The sequence below is a fragment of the Motacilla alba genome, chromosome 7 (assembly GCF_015832195.1).
Source record: "Motacilla alba alba isolate MOTALB_02 chromosome 7, Motacilla_alba_V1.0_pri, whole genome shotgun sequence".
Taxonomy (NCBI): domain Eukaryota; kingdom Metazoa; phylum Chordata; class Aves; order Passeriformes; family Motacillidae; genus Motacilla; species Motacilla alba.
The window spans coordinates 28497524-28520323 of record NC_052022.1 but is presented as its reverse complement, the minus strand read 5'-3'; the positions used below and the strand labels follow the sequence as shown (position 1 = coordinate 28520323).

The 22800-nt window shown below is 40.3% G+C and overlaps 1 protein-coding gene across 3 annotated transcripts in view; it reads right to left on the bottom strand.

Moving 5' to 3' along the window:
• The window catches only part of HECW2 (HECT, C2 and WW domain containing E3 ubiquitin protein ligase 2), a 150057-nt gene that overhangs the window by 38985 nt on the left and 88272 nt on the right, over positions 1-22800 (bottom strand). For all 3 annotated transcript variants that reach the window (XM_038142492.1, XM_038142493.1, XM_038142494.1), the window contains 10 exons: positions 21694-21863; positions 19036-19178; positions 16132-16232; positions 14216-15553; positions 12823-12918; positions 10283-10433; positions 9816-9919; positions 6590-6714; positions 5795-5980; positions 1240-1374 (listed from right to left, as the gene is read on the bottom strand). In XM_038142492.1, coding sequence (XP_037998420.1) covers positions 1240-1374; positions 5795-5980; positions 6590-6714; positions 9816-9919; positions 10283-10433; positions 12823-12918; positions 14216-15553; positions 16132-16232; positions 19036-19178; positions 21694-21863 — 2549 coding nt within the window. The remainder of the gene's footprint in view (positions 1-1239; positions 1375-5794; positions 5981-6589; positions 6715-9815; positions 9920-10282; positions 10434-12822; positions 12919-14215; positions 15554-16131; positions 16233-19035; positions 19179-21693; positions 21864-22800) is intronic.

Here is a 22800-nt window from a genome sequence, read left to right as displayed (position 1 = left end):
ATGTATATGAAATATATATGATCATTTCTTGTTGGATAAACCATACTTGTTTTGCAGCACTGACAACTTCAGGAGCACGGTTGGCACAAATGCCTGTTTTACATGCAGAGCTACTGGATGCTGCTTAAAGAAAGATGATTTGGGTGCATATTGGGTAAAGTCAAGAAAAAAAAAATTCTGCTCTGCTGGAAATCAATCAAACAGAAATACTTGCTTTACCCTATTCAAGATCTAAATAGCTCTATGAAGGTATATAGCTTCTTGCCTTATACACAACATCACCAAACCGATGGAAAATGCTATTTAAAACCATTTGCAAAATATTCCTGACACTGGAGGGGAGCTGACTAAACCATGTTCACACAGGATGTGACAAGATATGCAGCCAGTGCTGTGGCACTCTCTGCAGCTCAGTGGAAGCCCTGTTAGAGAAGTGACAGACAAGATTCATGCTTGCTCTGAAACAGAGGCCTGGCAGACCTTCATCTGTCACAAGACTGAGCTAAGAAAAGGATACATCAGATCATTTCTCTTGCTATTCTGAATTGTATTATATTTAATTGCTGGCATGGAATAGCCCTCTCCTGAAAAGACAACCTACAGCCAACAGTATGGAGGTTTTTAAATAAAGTACAACTGAAGTCCAAGTCACTGCACATACACAAAGTAACAAGTATAAGGAAGTGACAACACCACTATGGGGACTGCCAGTGAAAATGGTGCACGACAACATAACAACAAAAAAGTGTTTTCCATGTACTTCTGATCAGAAAGTAGAGATTAAATATATATTCAAAGGCATCTAACAGTCTGATTAAGGCTGTATGTGGTATGATTTTTTTACACTTCATGGGGAAGCTGCAGAACTAGATGTACAGTCACACATTCCATCTTTTCCCCCTTCTTATTTTGCACAGTTTTGTATGAACACACTCAGCAGACGCCACACTAGACAATGCACATTTTGTCAGTGAAAGACTGGATACAGTAATCAGTAATCTGTAATCAGATGCTCTCCTGTGGTTAAGTGGGGTTACTGCAAATTCAAAGTAAGAAAAATTCACGTTTGACATTTTTCCTCTGAATTCATACATGTTAAAAGCAACAACGGCTGGCAGAAAAAATAATAAATCCTTACAGATGACTGGTGCACTGTTACAGAAGGATCATGCTCCTCTGCACATGGAATGATGTGAAAGAGGATGGTGGTGCCCCCGAGGAGGCCCAGACCCCACTCACCTCCCCAGCACTGTGGCTGCGCTGCCGAGTCAAGTGCTGCCGATGGACCAGCGCACTGGTGGGCCGGCTGCTCTGCAAGGGCAGCCGCGGGTCGATGAACGTCGTGGTGCGCGAGTTGTGGTCCACAAAGAAAGCCTGCAAAGGACACAGAAGGCAGAATTCATCAACACCTTTTTTATTCATTATGTCTGAGGTTAACGCCTATTGGGGATCCACGTTTCATTCAATCAGGTGGGACTGTGGAAAATCTGTTACTGTGGTTTGCACTTCTCTTCTGCAGAAGGAGGACAACACTTTTCCATCCCACTCAAAGGGATGAATTGTTTAATGCCTTACTTTGCTCCTGTCTATAAAGTCCTTTGAAATTCTCATCTGACAAGCATCAGAAGTGGGAAGCTTTATTATGACTGTCAAGAAGAGAAGACTTGAATATTTAATAAAAGTAATCTTGGTGTATTCTCCTTTTCACTCCCTTATAAGCATCTAAAAAGGTGTCATTAAGTGGCAAACCCATTACCTTTTGTGAAGTATTTACCATATAATTATGAACACAATTGGCTGTATGTATGTCAAGTGTGTGCCTGCATCCAGTGATGAACTATGATTACAGACCAACAGGCATTTTTGCCGTATTTCTGCTACAACTGTTCTAAGTTCACCGACCTTTTTTTTCTAAAAAGCAAAACAAAATGCAAAAAAACAACCCTAAAGCACCATCCCAAACAAAAAAAAAAAAAAAAAAAACAAAAAAAACAAAACAACAAAAAATCTCTGAAAGCCAAAAAGAAAGGTCAACCAACAACACAAAGAGGATGGCAACAAAAAAATTTAAATCAGGCAATTGATGAGAACAACCACATATTGGCCAGTCAACCATTTACTGAAAACAAGGTCACAGAGATATGTATCCTGGAAAATTAAAGCCTCCTACAATTCTACCCAATTTGAACCAAAAAGGTTTCTAAACCCTGAAATTTAAACTTTTTGTAGCACCCGTGTTGCACTTGGAAACCAGCACTGTTCTATTTCAACACACTCCATGTTTTCTGTCACAATACTGGAAACACGTGGAAGTGGCAAAAAAAACCCCAAAACCTCAGTTTTGAGCAGGAGAATTACAGGAAAGTGACATCTGGTTCGAGGAATCAAAAAATCTGGACCAGCAGAGTGGAGGTCAGGGACTGCGAGAGCCATTTCTGTGTTTGGCTACCACTGAGGTACTCAACCACAGTTCCACAAACAATTTATTCCTGTGGTGTCAGCAAAAGAAACATTCTCATCTTTCCCCCTCCTGACCACTTGTTTCATCCCCTGTGTGCCTTTCCTGCCTTGTGCTGGCACAAGTGTTTGTGTAGCCATGCAGTGAACCCAGCAGGGGCTCTGGTCCAGGCTAAAATTACTCTCTTTTTGTCCCTCTCCTTGCTGGCTCCTCTAACCTCAATCAGCTCACCAGGGATGAGAGGAGAGGAGAGCAGAACCACTCTTCTGGCAGCAACACCAGCTTCTAGTATTCATGGAGTCATTGTTTCAGATTGGGAAAGCCAGACCAAAACAAATGCAATTCTTCTGACTGCTGTGAAGGTAGGCAGACAAACCAGTGTCATGCTATACAGCAACTAAATGCCATTATGGACTGCAGTGGGAGAAAATGTTCATACTTCCATTTCCTAAGGAAGGAAAAGCATATGGAGAGACACCACAGTTGCAGAACCCTAGAAGTGCTCCAGAAAAGAGCACCAAGCCTCCTACAGCCCCAACAGCAATCACCTGTACCTGTAGCTTGTGCCACAAGGAAGGAATCCCATCACCTGAGCAGTAAGAACCCTGTTCTGACCACCTGACATAGTCACAGATATGCAAGTGAAACAGTTTCACAGTTCAAACACTGTAAAGTGTTTTGTAAAGTGTCAATAAATGAAATTTTAATTGCTACATCTGAGCCTGATGCAGGACTTGCTTACCTTGACAAACAATGATGCCACCCTGCAGTGCAAGTATACAGATTAGAGAATACAAAACCAGTGAGAAAGAATGAAAACCATCATGAAATTTATATTTGGGGCCTGGCAGATGACTGGAAGAGACTGCTGGAACACAGCCAGTCTTCCTGAATTTTTTTCTCCTGATTCATAAGATCTACCTACTTTACTAGCAAGTGGTTGCTTTGGGGTTTTTTTAAAGTCCTTCTATCTGTTTTATCTAGCCTGCCTACATTTATAAAGCACATACATTTGTAAAGCACTTTCAGCAAAACACAGGTTGATTTCATTAAGTCAACACCATACTGTAAATCACTTATTAAAAAAATAATAAGTGATTCAATAAAAGGCAGTACCCCCTAGAGGAGCACCACTCAGTTCTGAGCTAATGCAGCACTCTAGTATTGCATGCAGTGATCCACAGCATTCTATTCAATTAACAACTCAGTTTAGACATGAAGATAAAGACAATCATATCTTCCTAATTATGTATGGTCGCAGGCCAGCTCATAGTAGCCCACTTTAAAACAAAGCATAAATTAGCACTTTGAAGCTTTGGTGAAGATAGCCATTGGAGTGTCAATGCTTTGGGCTAATCTGGACACTGGCACACAGCTCAAAATACACTGTGGTTCCCAATCTCCTTTAAAAAAAATTCCTCTCATAACTCCTGCCTAGCTATAATCCATAAATCTACAATGCTTGAAGAGACTGGCATGAAATAGGTAGTGCCAAAACTATATTTAGTCATTAAACATGAATAGTTGCCCTAGTTATTCTTCCATTTAGTATCTATGAAGCTTGCTAAAATACCTTTTCTTTCTATTGAAGACTTCAGTAATCAATTACTATGATTTCTTTAATTGTAGAGAGAAAAATCAAAAATGTGCTCTAATAAATTCCTATGTATTTGTACATCTTGCAGAGACCTAATTAAAAAGCACGAAGACTTGCATCTGGCTTTAAAATACAGACATGTGCTTACACAAACTGCACAAATGCATTATCTGTATGCTGTCTGTGTCTGTGCACATGGACACTGCAAGGCACAACCTCAAAGCTCAGCTCAGGGCCTATTAAGCCTATATAATGCTTCCTGCTACCACATTTTCCAACGGCTTTCTGCCTCCCTGTGGTCAGTGACTGATGAAGGATCATCTGTAATGTCCATGAGAAACTACACTGCAGTCACACCAGACCTTTTATGATATTATCTCCTGCAGGGGATACACAGAGGAGCCAAAGAGGAGCTGGGTTTGCTGTGCAGCTCTGGAAGGAGTTCAGAGGGGGACAGTCCCCAGCTGACCTTGGAATACAGCCCATGAAGAGGACAGGCAAGCAGCACCACACTGCCACGGGGGAACGAAAACACCACTACTCAGCATTGCACCAGGGCCAGAACCATCGCTGTGCCTCGTGAGCAAGAGCACCAAGCTCTCACTGTGATAGACTTGAAAAAACAAAGGAAAACTTCTTCTCAGCAGGGAAGAGTAGTTAAGGAAAGGTAACATAATTATGTATTGTGTTATGGCTAAGTTCTACTCGCTTCTCTTTAGGTTTATGCTTTAATAAACTATGCTTTGGTCTCCCCAAGCACTGGTCTTGCCATGTACTGGCCATGGTCTCTCTCGAGTGCTGAATACGCTTTTCCACTGCCCATAAGTGGCACTTGTGACACAGACAATTCAACTTTATGAAAATGAGCAATACTAAGACAAATTCAAAGTGAAGAAATCCCAGTAGGAATTTATTCAGTGCTTCCTCTTCTTGATTAATATTGTGGTAGCACTGCTGTTACCAAATACCAACCCAGAAATCCAAAGGTCTAATTGTCTCTACAGAGCACATATTAAAGAAAATTGAAAACTGCCCTATTCCTCAGGAGAAAACTGGCCTCTGAAGAACTTAACAGAACAAGAATGACTCAAAACAAAAAACAGTGAGGCAAAGAACAATTTTAGTAGAATTACACACTCCTAATTGTGTGTCTAATGAAAAAACAAAGTCCTTTTCAAAGTTAAATCCAGGAAACAGCCCTCAAGTACTTCTACCCTTCAGTTTAGAATTGTCTAATCTTTCCATGCATCAAGACCATTATTTTTATGGACTCTCACAGCTAACCACATTGAGAGTGATAAATGTAAGAACCAAGAAGCTAAATATGCCAGTAATCCTAATAAACTGATAAGCCATATCACTTCCTCACATGCTAATCACAGTCTATTTTTAATGCTCCTATTTTCTACACAAAATATAATGGTCCAGATACTGAGGATGCACTAGCTTAAAGTTACATTAAAACTTACATCACAACTGTAAAAGCAATATCAAAATATTTTTTAGGAAATTGAAAATTGATACCTGTTTAAAAAAAATCCACGAGACTTGCAAATATTTAAGATCTCTAATACCTCTTGAGGAAACCTACTCCATACCATCTCTTTCCTTCTAAGCAATACACAACCACCAGAGTGATCCTCCCTGGAGCTGTCCCAGACCATCCCTTTTACCTCAAGTACATCCATTTGATCTCAGAAACTGATGAACACAAGGCCTTCTTCGCCCTGTGGAGTTACCTTGCCCTGATGGTCGTGTTTCATTTCCCAGCCCCTCGGCAGCTCCAGCTGTTTGTTGGCAAACATGTTGAGGAAGCCCACCAGGTCCCGGTTGTGCTGGTAGCGCTCGAAGTGGTGGGTGTCCCGCCGGACTTTGGTGATCATGTGCTTCAGACACGTGTTGTTTGTAAACATGCGGTAGGCACTCTGAAAAACACACAACAGCAAAGGCTTTTCAAAGAGAAAACAGCTCTGGCCACAAAAGACAGCTCTGTTCATTGTGAGTGGGCCTGCAGAAGAAAAGTTACCCCGTCCATTGCTTCTCCTTACACTGTAATCCCATTACACAAAGAAACACTGGGGGGGAACCTATGCTAAAAGAAGCACTGAAGAACAAGAAAAAAAGGAAAATATATCTATTAATACAGTTTTTTGTTCAGTGTGACCTCTAATATACTTTGATATACACCAGGCAATCTGGGGGAAATAAATATTGCCATTAAGCAGCACGGTCTTTCCCAGAATTGTGTCTCACCCTGTGCAAAGCACAATAAGAAAGCTACTGCTTCCCTAAACAAATAACTTTGTATCATAAGAAAGATGAAGAATCGAGTGGAAAATAAAATTGCTATCATGCAGAGCTATGATGGCCCTGATAGCCCAACAATTTCAGGGGATAATGATGAGTGAATCTAGCCTCCCCATGTACTACCAATATCTTACCATCAAACACTGAGCAGTGTTTTTGTACACAAAACAGCTGCATTTATAAGCACGTATTTATGAAAGCCTTTGAGCTGTAGCCACCATACTCACAGGGTTAGAATGCAGCACTGTAAAGAACTCTGGGCTGATAAGGAATTTCACAGGGGGAGACTGGAGCAATAAAGTAAGTCTGGATCTGGAGGTAGAGTGAGGCAGCACATTCTCTCTTCGAAAATCTAAGAGCAAAGTAAATGTCAAAGACTTCCAGCAGTTATTACCAAAGCATCCCTGCAAACAACTATATTGATGTGAATCACACAAGCAAGGAAAGCATTAAGTAGACAACTATTTCAGATTTACTGAGAATTGTCCACATAAGTATACCCAAATTTCTTCTAACATAACACTGAAGTTTCTGAAAATACTACAATATTAGTTAAGTCACATTTACCTGTTGCTTCTGGTAAACAACCATTAAAAAAAAAATCACGTTCCATTATTTGGGTTACCAAGTTTGTGCTTCTATGTAAGATGCAATAAAGTCCCCTGGGCACGTCTGCACTGCTATACTGTAGCTGTATGCAGGTAAGTTATTTTTTAAATGCTAACTAATGGATATAAAAGTCATTGTACAATTATAAATATTTCATTCCTTCTTAAGAAACAAGCCATAAATCTGCCATTACCACAGTCCCAGACTTGATACAGTATTGAAGCAGCTTATGTAAGTAAGAAGTAGGTTGCCAAGGAAGTACCTTTCAAGTTTCAACTTCCAATAAACATTTGTGTCTTCTCCTGGCAACTACAGAAGAGCCCTGATTTTTCTTCAGTACCAGGAAGGAAGTGAAAAAATATTGAGTGGTGTTTGCTACAATGTCAACACTGTTGCCCCCAATTCTCTTTGAAGATATTTGGAAGCGTATTTTTAATGTAAGTGAAAAACTGCAAGTTCAGATTTGGTCTTCAGTGATACTACGCTAAAATGTGTGCTGCCATCTACATTTCAGTTTCCTTCTTCTTTACACGTTGCAGTACGTGCACACTTCTCCATCAAAGGAATATCAATCATGTAGACCACAGCTATCACAGATATAAAAGATCATAACACACAAGCAGAGCAAGGAGAAAGGTAGTGAATGAGACTCTAAACCGAGGGAAAAGTAAGAAGTAACAACAAAAGAAGAGGAAAATAACAAAGGTAAAATTCTAAGTAAAGGGAATGGAGAAAATAAACACATTAGAGGAAACCAGGAAGTGTGAGGGAAACTGGTAAAATAAATAAACAAGAGGGTTTTTAGAAACACTGCTTAAACAATAGACTTCAAGTTGCTCCACATGGAACACATCATGAACAAGGCAAAGGCAGAGTGGCACAAAGGCCCCTGAAGCTCTGCCTGAATACTTGGGCTGGGAGTGTCTGGCAGACACTCACTGAAGTCTTATGTGAACTCTGTACTGGTACAAAACTTGGGTGTACACCAGGCAACTCTCACACCCTGGAAGATGCTGTGACATGCAGCAGGTTAAGTCCTCTGTCATAGTCTGGTCAATCTGGAAACCAGAATGGGTCACCTGGTAGGTTTTTATTGCAGTTTGAGGCTTATGAATTTGGTTTATGAGAAGTTTATTCAGCTGAATTTGCTGGTTAGGGTTTGGCCAGAATTTGCTCAACACTGATTTGTGTACAGCACAAACCTTCTGGCTGCACATGCACAAAGGTAGAAAAGGAAATGGCTACAACAGAAGTGAAGTCTACAAGTAATAAAAGGGAACACTGGGTAAATCTCAAATTCTACAAGGACTTGAAACTCGAAAAAGGGTGACAGTGCTTGCATATCAGATTAATTTAAGAGAGACTTCTAAAAGAGTACATCAAGAGCATCTAGAGACAAAGCCAAAGCACATGACACCACATAGCTGTGCAAGGGACTGGATGGATAGAAAACTTGATAAATGTGTTAGTAAATTTTTAGTAGGAAGATGACCAAGGAGAGAACTGCTTAGTGAAAAGAAAAAAAGTAATGATGTTCAGAACCCTAAACAAAAGGTCTTTCTTCCTATCTTCATTCCAAAGGTTAACACTGGACAGACTGTCAGAAGAATGAAAAAATGGAGATGATAGTGAGCAGGTTAAAGATCGTGGTGCAAATGAAAGGTTTTCAAAGCCTTTAGGTCAGGTGGCATGCACTCCAACATTTAGGAAATAAGGTGGAGCAATTGCTGAGATACTGGTGGCTCTTTCAGAGGTCTGAAGGAGTTCTCAGAAGGAATGGGATAATGCTGTAGGAGTCCACCAAGATGTTTTACTAAGATCTCTCTGGCTCTGGTCCTACTCATTATTTCTATTAATGACTGGATAGGGAAGAAAAAACTTGGTACAATTAGGAGATTCTGCAGTACTTGGACAGCAGAATGGACAAGATTCAAAACCACAGGGGCACATTAGAAAAGTACAAAGATCTGTGTGCAGGTAGGGATAATCAACTCACAAAGACCAGATGAAAACAGACATTTGTGCAAAAGTTCTGCACACAAGGGTCAGGACTTCATTTTAGAAGATGAAAGACTGAACACTGGTTAGTGTCGAACTATTAAAAAGAAAACAAACAAACAAAAAAACCAAAACAAAACAAACAAAACCAAACCTTCTGCAGTAATTTACAAGGAGTGTTTTATGTAAGACACTTCGACAACCTCTTCAGTACAGCAGAGTCATAGCTTTATTTGATTTTCTGAAATATTCCTCAGACCAACTCAAGACAATCCTGAGTTGGCCAAAAAATTAATTTGAGACCCAGAAGTCATGAGGAAAGAATAGGAAGCAATGGATTCAAGGGTATATTAAAAGGAGAATAATGAGTAGACTGTCTAAAAAAGTTAAAGAATGTCCCTTAAGTGGAGAATATAAGAACTCATGAGACAGCATTTGGCAAGCATGGCCTAGGAACAGCTCATCCAATTTATCTAGAGATGTAGTCAATGACTGCCTGAAGCCCTCTCTAGTTCTGCATTCTACTATTTCAAACTGCATTAGCAAAGTCAAAATATTTGTAAGCCAGACCACGCAATTTTATATTTTTTTTCACTGCAAGTGTCCTGCTCTCTAAACCAATCTGGTACTGATACAGTAGTGCTCTGAATCTCACAATCTTCTCTTCAGCATATTGAGCAGGCTGAGTCATAACCTTCAAAGCTAGACAGAACTGAAAACAAATGGCTTCATTTTCACACAGACTTTCAGAAGAAGAAGTTAGGGTTTGCCTTATGTACTCTCATTGAATCATCTATAAGTGTTCCCTTCTTTGGAGAAGGAGTAAAAAATTATTTTTTTTTTAACCTGAATTAGAGTGGTGAAATTCAGCTTCCTCTGCAGCTCCATCCACGGCATTTGTGTGCTCTTCAGGCCTGTCATTTGTCATTGTTCTTCGGATGCTCTGGTACCTAGGGTTGGAAAACTGGACTTTACATATAGTTTATGGTAACTATGACCCAATTTCTGGCTCTGAGGGAGCCTGCCCATATTTTCTGCCATATAGGTTAAGATATATTGGCCTCTGATTTCTGCATTTGAATTTCTGATGACCATCATCGGATGTATTATTTTTGGTCACACAGCTTAAGATCACAGGTGGAGCACAACTCCTGGAAGCTCACATGCAAACTAAAAGCAACAGCCACATTAAACTAACCGCCTCAGGCCAGCAGTGGGAGCAGCTGTGGCCTTGTCTCCATGCTCAGCCTTGCAATGGCAAATGCAGATGGTGCAAACACACAAAATTCACAAGCACCAAGGGTGACTCTTACCGGCGATTCAGCTGCTCCATCTGCTGTATGGAATTGGACCTCTGCAGGATCTGTGGCGCTGGGGGAGCTGTGGGGCGCTGCCATGTTGTTGTCCTGTTCACGTGGTCCACGTAAAAAATCCGTCCGTGGCTGTCAATTCGAGCCTCCCAGTCTAAGGAGCAATAAAATACTGTAACTACGGAAGGCTTGGGGCTTATTCACTGATTTGTTTGAGCTCTGTCACTTTTATAACCCCAGCTATTGTCTCTATAATAATAATTTCTACTACAACATAGACATATACATACGTATATAAAAAATACACATCTATACAGAGATAGACATGCCTGATTCTTAGACACCTGCAACTACAAAAAACGTGCAAACCATTTAGCACATCAGTTGCAAAACAGTCTTTGAGAGCTCAGCAGGTGTCTAGATGAGACTATCTATATTGCAAGTCTAAGTGAAAGTAGTATCTGCTGACAAAATAAAAACACTCAAGTTTTTAAACCAGAGTTTGTAAACAAAATAGAACACCCAAGTATTCCAGGAAGAACAGAATTTTCACTGGGAAAAAAAAAACAAACAACAAAAAAAAATCCCTCAAACAGCTCACATTTGTGAATTCATTATCCTGCTTAATTGTCAAGCCCTAAACCACTGTACAATAAGTTGGGATTTTTCTTGTCATGTTTATGCCCAATTCTGACACAGTCACCATTTCTGTGACATGCTCTTGCAGAAGCAAACCATTTTTTCCTGCATTTAATTTTAAATATGCAAGTTTAAACACTTGGGCAATGGCTTCCAAAGTAAAACATCTGCATCAGTGTTGCGATGGACAAGGCTGTCTTCTGCTGTGTTCCTGTATAAGGCTATATTCCATCAAATCACTGTTAGTCAAATGTGTTACAAATAGCTTGCTGAATTGCAAAATTGTCATTCATCAAGGCTTCATGGTCAAGCTTTATTAATTTTTTCTCCAGGAATGTAGGAACTGGAGCATACTGTAGCACACTATTGACATAAATAAAAGAGAAACGTTTAAATTCTTTCTCTTGTTCTTTAACTCGACCCAACACAAGACTGAAAGAAATACACGTATTTTTCTTTCTTACTTTCAAATTCTGGTGAAGCAACAAATTGAATATAACCCAAATTAAAAAGAAATTACAGTTTACAGCTCAAAATCATATTCTTAATATTTTCTCTAATTTTTGAGTATTAAAATATTAAACCTGTCACATATCTGAAAGCAGAGCTTCGGAGAAAAAAAACTGAATCAAGGCAATGATTAGTAGACTTCATTTATATTAACAAATTATTTATTTACATAGAGATTGTATCGAGCTACTACTGTAAAGGGGTGATGTGTACATGCATCATGACATGCATGAGTATGCACAAACCCCGCAAATGGCAAAAATGTTTAAATACTACACGGCCAAAGCTTTTCCCACAAATATTTCAGCAGTTTTTCCAAGTAGTTATTATATAGTTTTCTTCTGAAACCACACTGGACTAACTATCTCTGTGCATTTCTGAAATATCTGTCACCCAGACACAGTTTTGTAAAGTATAGAACTGGTGTAATAGGGTGGCAGTTAATTAACTTGAAGATCTGCACACAAGATTAATCTGACTATAACAGAACCAGCAGGGTGCACCACCATATCATTATCCTGGCTTTGCACACACAGTTCTAGCTGTGTTCTGCTATCAGGCTCCTTCCACTTACTTGCTGCAATTACAGGGCAAACACAGTCCCATACCATACCGGGAAATAAGATCTGTTCATTTTACACTAAATATCATAGTTCCTGACTCCTTTAAAGTAACAGAGCTTTGCCACAGACTTCAGTGGGTCTGAATTTACTTTTTTTTTTTTTCCCCATATTTGGTTTAAAGCAATGTTTGCCTATCAGCTGTGTACCCTTTTTTTTTTTTTGGGGGGGGGTCCTTTATTTGAAAACCTAATACTGAGTAGATTTTCACTTCTCAAAGTTTAAGCACATGAATAAGTTCAATAATTGAGAGCAATGTATTTTTCATATGCATTAGAGAAATTACAATTAATTTGTTCGTTATGTTCGTTAAGGCTCATCTAACTGTTGCTTAATGCCCAGGTTTATTTTAATATAAAATCTTCACTCTGCCTCAAAACATGCAAGGGAAGGACATACACCTGTAAGCTAATCTGCAGATATGAAAGATGTCGTACATTCCTTTGTAAATTATTACCACACCAACAGTATTCAGAGATTTCAGAGTGCCTGACAGCTCACAGTGCCTCACAAGCACCATCACCTCATCTCCCTGTCCCTGTGCACTGCACACAGAAAGGCAGCACTGTCTCTGCAAGAGTGACACTCAGCAAGTCTGTGTGCACCAGGTGTAATTAGCACAGCAACAACACCGGACCCAACCACCATCACTCCTCACTTCCAGCTTCTCAGTTGTTCATTCTCAGTTCTAACATTCAAAAAAGGAAATGCAATGAACTCTCAGTAATGAGCCACAGGCAGCTTATCCCCCAGTTAAATTATGGAGAAGCTCACTTGGTGGCAGAGCCTCATCCACTCTCTGGTACCGGCTAACGTCCTGACGCACCGAAGGCAGGGACCTCAAGGGCTGGTGGCCATTGGCAGGAGAACCTGGAATCAAAACACACACCAATTTCTTTTTTCAGTCAGTGTGGGGAAGCCCTAGATTTACCTCTAAACTGAGCAAGCTGTGTTAAAGCTTCTGCAGGACTATGATATTTCAGGATATATCTAACAGTCATCTTTTCTTGGGGTCAAAATAAGTTATGCTGACAGTTCTAGGCAAGTGATTCCTGTGGGATGTCCTGGCCCTGGAAACATCACCTCTAGGATGTGCTGCAGCCATCTGTGAGCAGCCAAAGTCAGGGCATGGAAATAACCTGTGCCTGAGCCATATCCCAGAACAATGCTCCACCTGGCCCCAGAAACCTTAAGAGTGGGAGGTGGATCTGTCCAATGTCCTTCCTTGATGCAGCCAAACTGATCTGCAAAACATGATACAACTGACACCTAATAAAGAGCATTCCGAATGTCCAGAAAATGCTGTGGAATATTGACAGTATTTGAAATAAACACCAAAATTATTATTTCCAGTCAACAACCTGTTTATGAAGAGAGGAAATTATTGCTTACATATAGCTCTTGGTATGGTATGTTATGAAAAAGATGCATTTAGAAACCCACTCGACTGGATATATTTCAGTCCCTGAAGAAACTGAACAGATTCCATTATTAAAGTTGCTTAGAAACAATTCATTAGGGACACATTTCTACTTTCAGTGATTTTAGTGAGACAGAAAATTCTCAACTGTTAAAATAATTTTAAAATCAATAAGAGTTTTACAGTGTTAACTTGGGTAACACATTTCTCTCCTCCCAAGGTTGTGCTAGGATCCATCTGTACAGAGGTTGTGCAGTGTGCTAGGATCCATCTGTACAGAGAAGGAACTGAGAAAAGGAAAATAAAGAGCCTGAAGTTGCCAAATATGATTATTTTTCCTTTCCCCTTTCTTTTGATTACCCTTATCTTTTAATGCTAATATAAAAGATCCAAAAGAAAAGAGCGCAATACAAATTCTAGTTTGCATTTCATACTTTTGGGGGAGTTTTGTCCCTCGTTACCATTTTCATTAATGAGCAGGGTAATATTGTGGAATTCTTTCCTTCTTTTCATCCTCCTCACTACTCTCTCAAGAATTAAAATACATCCAATTTTAAAGTAAACACATTTTGGATATTTCAGGTTTGGATTTTTTATTAAATCAAAAACCTCCAAGAGTCTCTTGAAGAAAGAAATATATTCAAAGGAACAAAAATAAAAATCTTGAAAGATAATGAAATTGAGAAATTCACGTTTGTTTTCAGGTGCAGTAAGGTCACTCCAGAAAGTGCCTCCTGCAGATGTTACCTCCAGTAGCTCCTTCAAGCTGTGCCGTGGCACCCTCACAAGCTGCCTGCGCTCCCTCAACTTCTTCATCCTGAGACCGGCTCTGGGCAGCTGCTGCCTGCAGGCTTCTTCTTCTTTGCCAGATTTCTTCTGCTTCCTCTTGGTCTTGCAGTTCACCTGCCTCAGCCTCCTGCGCCTCCTCCTGAGGTAACTGTACCGCAGGCAGAGAACCGGCAGCGCTCGCAGGCTCCTGCGCTTCGGCACCCGGCTCCGCCGCAGCCGCCTCGGGGGCACAGGCTCCCTGCTCCTCCTCCTGGGGAGAGAAGGCTGGAGTCTCGGGAAACCTGGCGCTCTCGCAGGAGGAGCAGCGCATCTCCACGGAGGAGCGCCGCACCGTCGCGCTCTCGTTGCAGGAGCTGTCGGCCCCCTCGGCGTCGCTCTCCCCCTCGGGCCGGGTGCTGGCCTCGCTGACGCTCTCGGTGCGAGCGGGGTCGCTCTGCTCCGTCTCTGACGACAGCTGGGAAGGCTCCGAGCCTTGGTCAATGGACTCCGTTTCGCTGACGCCCCTTCTGCTCCCACCTGCGGCTTCGGCAGCTCCCGAGTCTGCGCTGTCGGGAGGCTGCTCTGCCTCCGGAGGGGCTGAGGACTCGCTGCCAGCCTGCTCTGCTGCGGCTTCAGCCTGACAGCCCTGCAGGCTTTCGCCTCCTTCCTCTGGAGGTGGAAGCTCTGGGAGAGAATCTTGCTGGTCATCAGTCGATGGCAAAGGAGCATCAGAGGCTGAAACCCTTTCACTCTCTGCAGGCCCTGGCATTACCTGATCTGATGAGGAACTTACTTCGTTTCTTTCGATGTTTCTGGTAGCACCATTAAGCATTACTAAACCACCATCATCTTCTAAAGAAGATGGAAAACCCAGGTCTTGATGCAGCTCGTGCTCCTCTTCATCTGAGTCAATGTGAAGCATAGCGTTAAGTCTTGTGTCAGTAGGGAAGCTACTCCTCAGTTTTGGGGAGGCTCCTCGTGGACGGTCACCACAGGCAGATGTCCCTGGCCTGGGATGGTTATTGTGTTCTATTGCATCGAGATAGTCATTTAGTGAGTCCTGGCGGCCTCTGGGAGGGGATGATCTTGAACCACCAGAGGTCAGCTCATCCTGGTCTGTCTCCAGAGTCCTACTAGTCCTTAAAGAATGTCTCAGGATCGTGTCTCCAGAAGATTCCTCAAAGACTGGGCCATTGGAACACACTGTGGATGTATCGTGATGTCCTGCTGGCATGTCCTCATCATCAGAGGGGCTCCCCAAGTCCCCATTTACAGAGTTGGTTCCTAGCAAAGTCCCAACTGTTTCTGGTGAAGCATCTGCAGAGACAGAAAGACTGAAGGTGAAACACAGAGCAGCAAGAACACACAGTTCATTCTACTTAAATTATATAAAAATACACATCCTTGAAGACGCTTGCTCACTTTAATAAGAAAACTAAGGGAAGAAACTTCAGTCAAAGTAACAGAGGCATCTACAGTGTTGGAACAGCAGTTACAGAATTTTCTCTGTGTAAGTCTATATACTGTTTTGTAGGATACAGAAGAATTAAGAGATGTACAGTGTGACTTTAAAGGATTCCCATTTTGCTTTCAAAAGACAGCCCTGCCAAGCATACAATGAGAATCATAAGCACATACATTTAGAATCTATCCAAGAAAATAAAAAACAATGTGCTACGTGTTGGTGATTTTTGAACTGCTATCTCCAAGGCAGTACCTTGGAGCATAATGTCTAAATTTTGAATCCCAATATAAAAAAAATCTGCAGTAGGGGGACCATACACAAATGAGAAAGTATGTTACGTCCTCAACAACAGAAAAGCCTAGACACAGAAATACAGAGAAACTCTCTCCATACAACTATCTGGAGATCCAGATAGTTGACAAAGTCTCACCTTCATGAACAGAAGATGTGATTTCCACTTTGAATTGGAGATATCCACTAACATGATCAGCAGGGAGCCTTCTGCCAAGATTATAGCTGAGAACCTGGTCTCTGCAAAATCAAAAATATTGTGTTTTTTTAATTTTTGCTGGCTTCATGTTTTCAGTATTTAATACCTATTATGGTCTTAGAATTGGCCACATACTCCGGTTTGCATGGAAAAGCACAAACACCAACAATGGTGTAAAATACCTTTTGTTAACAGATAAAGCAGCCTAAAAAACTATATATTTGATCAATTCCAAATACAGATTGTGCCCCACCAATTCATATCTTAAGTTCTAAAGAAATCAAACTGCAAAGATCCCTCTCTCCAAACCTCCTCCTTTCCACAGCACAGTGTTTTATAACTAACAAAACCTTTCTGCCCCCTGCTGGTTTTTACTATGTACAAAAGTCACTAATAGTTACTTCATAATTTTTCACATTCAACAAAGCACTTCTACGTTCTGATTTAGTAAAACTATTAATGCTTGAATTTATCTTTAAATACATTCTTAAGAGTTACTGAATTCAGTGGGGCTCAGACTAGGTTAGACATTTGTATCAGCTTGAGACTTTGGATCAGATCCCAGGCTGTACATTTTTATTTAGGCACAGCCAGAATTCACAGCCCCAGCTCCCCTCAGCACAGCTGGGACAGCTGAAGAAAGAAGAGGGAGCTACTAAAGACCTCTACAGGAAATTATTATTATTTTTGCAAATAACTTTATACTGGTATAAACACCTCTCCTTTACTGGGAGCACTCCTACTGCAAAATAAAACAAATGCAGTTATTACTCAAATAAGCTGCAGCAGTTCGCATAAACTTTTAGGGAAAAAAAAGCCCTGTGTGGACAAGCAGCCTCCCCTCTCCACACTGCTCTACAGCCCACAGGATACCAAATCTCTGCAGTAGCATCTCCAGGACCTGTCACAGACTCCTCACTCTGTACTCCAATTAAGTCATCCATTAGATATCTGAGATTTCCAGTTTTTACATAAGTTTTATATTACTCCATGCCATTCAAGAATAGAGGAAGCTATGTCATGAATAATGCCTTCTCTGTATTCAGCTGAATCAATTCTAGATGATTCTCATACTCATTTATCATGCTTTCCAGGAAATAAGAAGGCACTGGCCGTTTCATTACACAAACTTGTAACTCTGACTACAGCTAAAACTGGGGCAGAATTTATCTAAAAGTGGATGGCTATGGATTTCATTTTTTCATTGCTTCAGTATCATCCCTGACATCACCAAAATGATGGTGTTATACTTGCTTGACCAAAAAAAATAAAAACTCAAAACAAGAGCACTAGCAGTTATAATTATGTATTTGGTATATTTCTACTTCACACCTACATTAACCAATATTTACTTTGCAAAACCTTTGGTGAAATATTGTCTGTCTTTACACCAAAACTGAAAATTTTTGTGGACAGGTATATTACAGAAGAAGAGGTAAAATACGTTTAAAGTCAGTTCTAACAGCAGTATGGTAAACCACCCAAATACCCACATTCTTAATACATATTTCTTATATTGCCTCTCCTCTCCTAAAAAGATTTGATATATCAAATATACAGAACTGAAACTCGGAAAAGAAAACACAAAACATCTTCCAGATTGTTTGACAAAACAGAGGTGAGAACTGATCAACACAGCAAACTGGTAATTTCTACAAATGACAGCACCAGGAACACCAGGGCAGAAAAACATTTTGGTGTTTAGCAAGGAAATACACACCCTGAGCTAGGTTTTAAAACCAGTCTGGATCACAGAGTTATTTTTGAGTGTACAGGAGTGTGCAAGTTTACTAGAAAAAGCTGCTTGTTCAACCAAACACAATCTGTTGAAACACGAGGTGAGACACTTCTTCGAATTTGTGTATATACCTGCACTGTTCTTGGATACCACTATAAAACAAATGGACAGGCTTTTTAAAAAAATGTTTTTAATAAATTCTATGTCAGAAGGTATTATCAAAATTTTAAGCTACTCTTACAATTTTATTCTTCCTTTACTTAGCAGTGTAGACACCACTTTGAAAATGTAAAGCTGAAAAATGTTTTCAAATTGAATTTGATTTTCTCCCCTTATGCAACCTGTTACTTCGAGGGGAATATCTGTGGAAAAGGAGGCCAGTTTGTACAAGTGTGATGATACTGCCATGCCCTTAATGTTTAAAGCAGAAAATATGTATTTAATTTCACTGTGATTCCTCATGGGCCTAATCCTGTGGCTTTTTAAAGTCAATGGAGACACTAACTTTAGCAAACTTTGAGGCAGGGCCTTTAAAAAAGGCACGCACAACAGCTGAATTTTGAGTTCCATCAGTGAGCTACTCATAATGACAGGCAATTTTCATTGTGTAGTACTAGAAGCACTCTGAAAAATAAGGAGTCACAGCCTTGCAGTTCTGGCCAGTTCACTGAAGGAATATGACATCTCTGATTAGTGAACTGACAATTAAGGACTTCAGCTGAGCAAGAAGTCAGTCAATTATATCTGCTTGTTCTAAAAAATTTGCACACAACCATGTAGTACTATGAAAATGCCTTGCTTCTTGACTAGCCAGAGGGTAACATTTCTTGTGAATAGCATTTTTAATGAAAATAAATTAAGCTGAAAGAAAAGGACACACATCAACACAAACATGGGTACATGTATTCAGGACAGGGCTAGAAACACTGCCATTTTCCAGTCAGGCAACAAAGCTATTAAAATTACAATATATTTCTTAGTACAGATGTAGTACAAATTTGCTGGTCTGTACCAGTAAGCCAGAAAGGCTGCTCTTTGCTCTCAGTATCCTAGACTCTGAGTCCCCCTGCTGAACACAAGTTAGCAAAAAGAATGCATTCATTTACCCAATTGCATGTCTCTCCAAAAGTCTCTGAACGGGTATGGTTAACTTCCCAAGGAAGCGCTTGATGATCGGACGACTCTTGGCAAATTTGTCTTTAACCTCAATTTCCAGGACATCTGTTAGAAGTGCAACAAAAGAATATTTCTGGAAGGAAAGAACATATTTGACACCATATCAATACACCTTTATTCAGAAAGAATGTACTTAATTACTACTAATGTGCAGCGAACTCTGAAAGTAATAACTGATGACAGCAGTTTCCACATGGCAAAATAATGTCAACATCATTTATTAAAGAATTTTTGCATATGTAACTAGCTTTTTATTGTTCCTCATTCCCTTTCACAGTTCCTTGAAAAGAATTGCTCAGTAAGAAACTGCACTGGATGAAAGCACTTTCCGGGTCTATGTCAGAAAGCAGAACGCCATGTATCCTACTGCTTGCTTCTATTTGCATAGAGGAAAGCAAAATGAGAAGGAATCCTGGCTGTACTCTGTCAGGTCCATGCAGGAGGAAGGAAGTAAGTGTCTCACTCCAGGCTGTGCTCAGAAGAATTTCCCTCCCAAAACCATGCTTGGCATTCATGCTTTGTATGCTGACAGGAAGTCAAAAGGGCAATGTGCATACAGTACATTTAGGAGCAGCATTACTACAGAAGGAGAATTTTCTATGGAGCTTTGCCCCAACATTGACAAATCTTCCCAGCAAACTCCAAGAGAACCTCTTCCTGCCCTTGGGGCCTTTAAACAATATGGTGCTACTTTATAGATGATTTCTTAATGTCTGGTAAAATCACTCTTGTACCTTTCCCTGCATGGGAACATGAACACAGTTACTCTTTTCAGCTTTCCTTGTCATGCATTTTATGAGTCCTTCATCTCTTAGATCTGTACTGCTCTGTCAAGTCTGCCCAACAATGGCCAAAAGAATCAAAAGTGGTAAAGGGCAAGCAAGGGTTAAGCAAGCATGTTGGCAGACACACACACACACACACACATACATGATGATAAATTCCCTCAGGAAAACAAGCTTAGGAACCCAAAATTTGTATTTGTCATCTAGATTTAAAAATATTCCAAATAAGCAAGCAAATTATGGCATAACCTACTCAGAAAAAAACAAGGTCATCTGGTTATACTTTTACTATTGGCAACCTTTATGACCTCTGAGCAAAGCACCTGTGCACAATGCCTAATTCACATGTGCTTAGGCAGCCAAAGATATACTGAACAATGAGCAAGAGGAGAAATAGCTCTTCCGTTCATCTGTAGGCATCAGATAAACATCTTCAAAAAACCTAATGAAACTGGGTCAGGAATAAAATACCTTCCTCATGCTAAGCAACTGTCACAACTGGGTTCCTCTGATAAACAGAACTTAAAAATGTGTCACTCTCCGTTTGCTATAATATTGCAAATTACTATGCAGAAAGTATTAGGTGTAAAACAGGATCAATCCTGCACCACTAGGACAGAATATGTAATGGGATCATCACTGCTGTTGTCAGAGCATTGCTAAAGGGAAGATCCAGCAGCTAAAGCAAGCTAATACAATGTGTGCACCAGTGAACATTATCTCTTTTCTAATAAGCTTCAAAGCCAAGGAGAACTGGAGGAGGAAAAAAAAAAGGGGGGGGGGAATAAAAAGAGTAAATTTTCTTTCCAGCTACTGGATAGATGGACAGACAGACAGACTGAAAGCTGAAGAATCAGTGCAGCGATCCAAACTTTGTTATATTAAAAGATTCTAGGACTATTCACATCTACAGTCTTTCCCACAACCAAGCACCCCAGGGCAGTGCTAATGCTGGCCCTGCTCAGTTCTGCTTTACTGCTTGTTTGCTTTATGATTTGTGGAAACATTTCCCAAAGCCTACTCAATTTTCATCTTCCCAAAGAATACATTAACATTCACCACAGCACAGGCCTGTCAGTCCTGAAAGGGCTATGGATGTGTGTCAGCAGTTTCACTTTGCCACATAAACATTTATCTTCAATAGCACAGACTTGGGTCTCCTGCATTCAATGACAGTTGTGGGACTGATTTCCTTCCATGGGATCTGCACAGTTTACCCAACACAAACACGTTTGGCAAATTGGCTTCTGCCAGACTACCAGTTTCCCCCCCTTGCTGAGTGGTGCTCTAACACCTTCCTGGGTTTTCCTTCCTGCAAGGTGTAGCTTGCAGGGGCTACATGAAAGAGCATCCCCTTAGCCTGACAAAACTGAAAATTTGTCACCTGCTACGCAGCACGAAAACACCACTTCCAAATGAACAGTTGTTGCAATCACTGAGCATAAATGTTCACGTAGTGTAACTTCTCTTAAAGAGTCTTGTCACAACATATAATCCAACTTTAATTAATTTATTTTTGCAGTTTGCAGAAATTTACAGGGTGGCTAAGTGAGTTCAGCTTTTTTTAGCAGAGAAGGGAATGAACTGCCAGCAGCTTAAATACCCAGCTTTAATATGCAGACGATAATTGCTTCTATCCACCAACAGGGTTCCTAAAATTACTAAAATTTCAGTGTCACTTTAAATAACTAGCTACAAAATAAGCTCACAGCTTTCAGAGAGTAAGGCCTAATGCATGAAGAGAAAATGCAAGCCTGGTACGCTGCATCAGCCGGCAGACAGCTCCCAGAAGGGATACATTACCTCTCTGTGCCAAACAGGATTAGTTGTGTTACTGATGATAGTCGACCTTCTTTCCTGGCCATGGTGAGCAAACGTAGGAAATGTACTTTTCTTGCCCGGCTGAATGGACATCTTTAGATAAGGATCAGGGTTGAAGAACATGCCTTTTTTAAGTCCAGCTGCTCTTATATCTATAAAGCAAAACAAGAAGGAAGGAAAAAGGAGATGAGTAAATTAAAGCCAGTTCACAAAGTAGTGTATTCCTAAAATATTACCCAGGAAATCAATTCACCATAGATTACTAAATAAAGCAACTTAGAAATACTCACACATTAACTGGATCCAGTGTACAGCAGGAAATCAAGTGTTTTCCCAAAAGAATATAAGGAAGAAAGGTATCAACATCCTCATTTACATTTGAGCCTCCACTTATTTGTAAAACAAAAATCATAAACTTATAGCTCACCTACAAACACTTTTTCTCAGTAAGGTATCTAAGGTATTTCCACTCAAAGAAAAAAAAAAAAAAAAAAACCAACAGAAACAGCCCAAAATTAATCACACAGTACTTGTTTTGTTTCTGGGTGAGGAGATAAAAAACTGTATGGGAGGTAATGGAGTGAAAAGACACTTTCCAAAAGTTCAGTCTTTCATAGATGTAACTTAGCAAGTCTGCTCTGGACTATGATGCAATTTTCTCCCTACAGAGCAGATAATCCACCTCACATAAAAGGAGGCCAAGTTTTCTGAAAAGGCTTCTTTTTTCCTAGGGAAACCTCAGTACTGCCACCCTCACAACTTACAACAATAAATAATAATTTCCTCAGGAGTATATTGTCATGACTAAGGACTTCAATGACAGTGCAAGCTTCAGTAGTAAGAAAAATAAGGAGGTACTTTTTAATATAATATTAGATTTTAAACTTAACTGTAAAATATTTCTCTGTTTCTCTGTAGGTTTGCTGAAGCACAAGACTTGTCTTTTTCCATTAAGTACACCAGTGTGCTGCATGCAGCAATGTAACTGGCACATACAGTTTAGACATGCAGCAGAATTCACTGCTCTAAAATTAAATGCCATGCCTGTGGATTTGGTAAAAAAAAAAAAAGAATCCCACACAATATTCA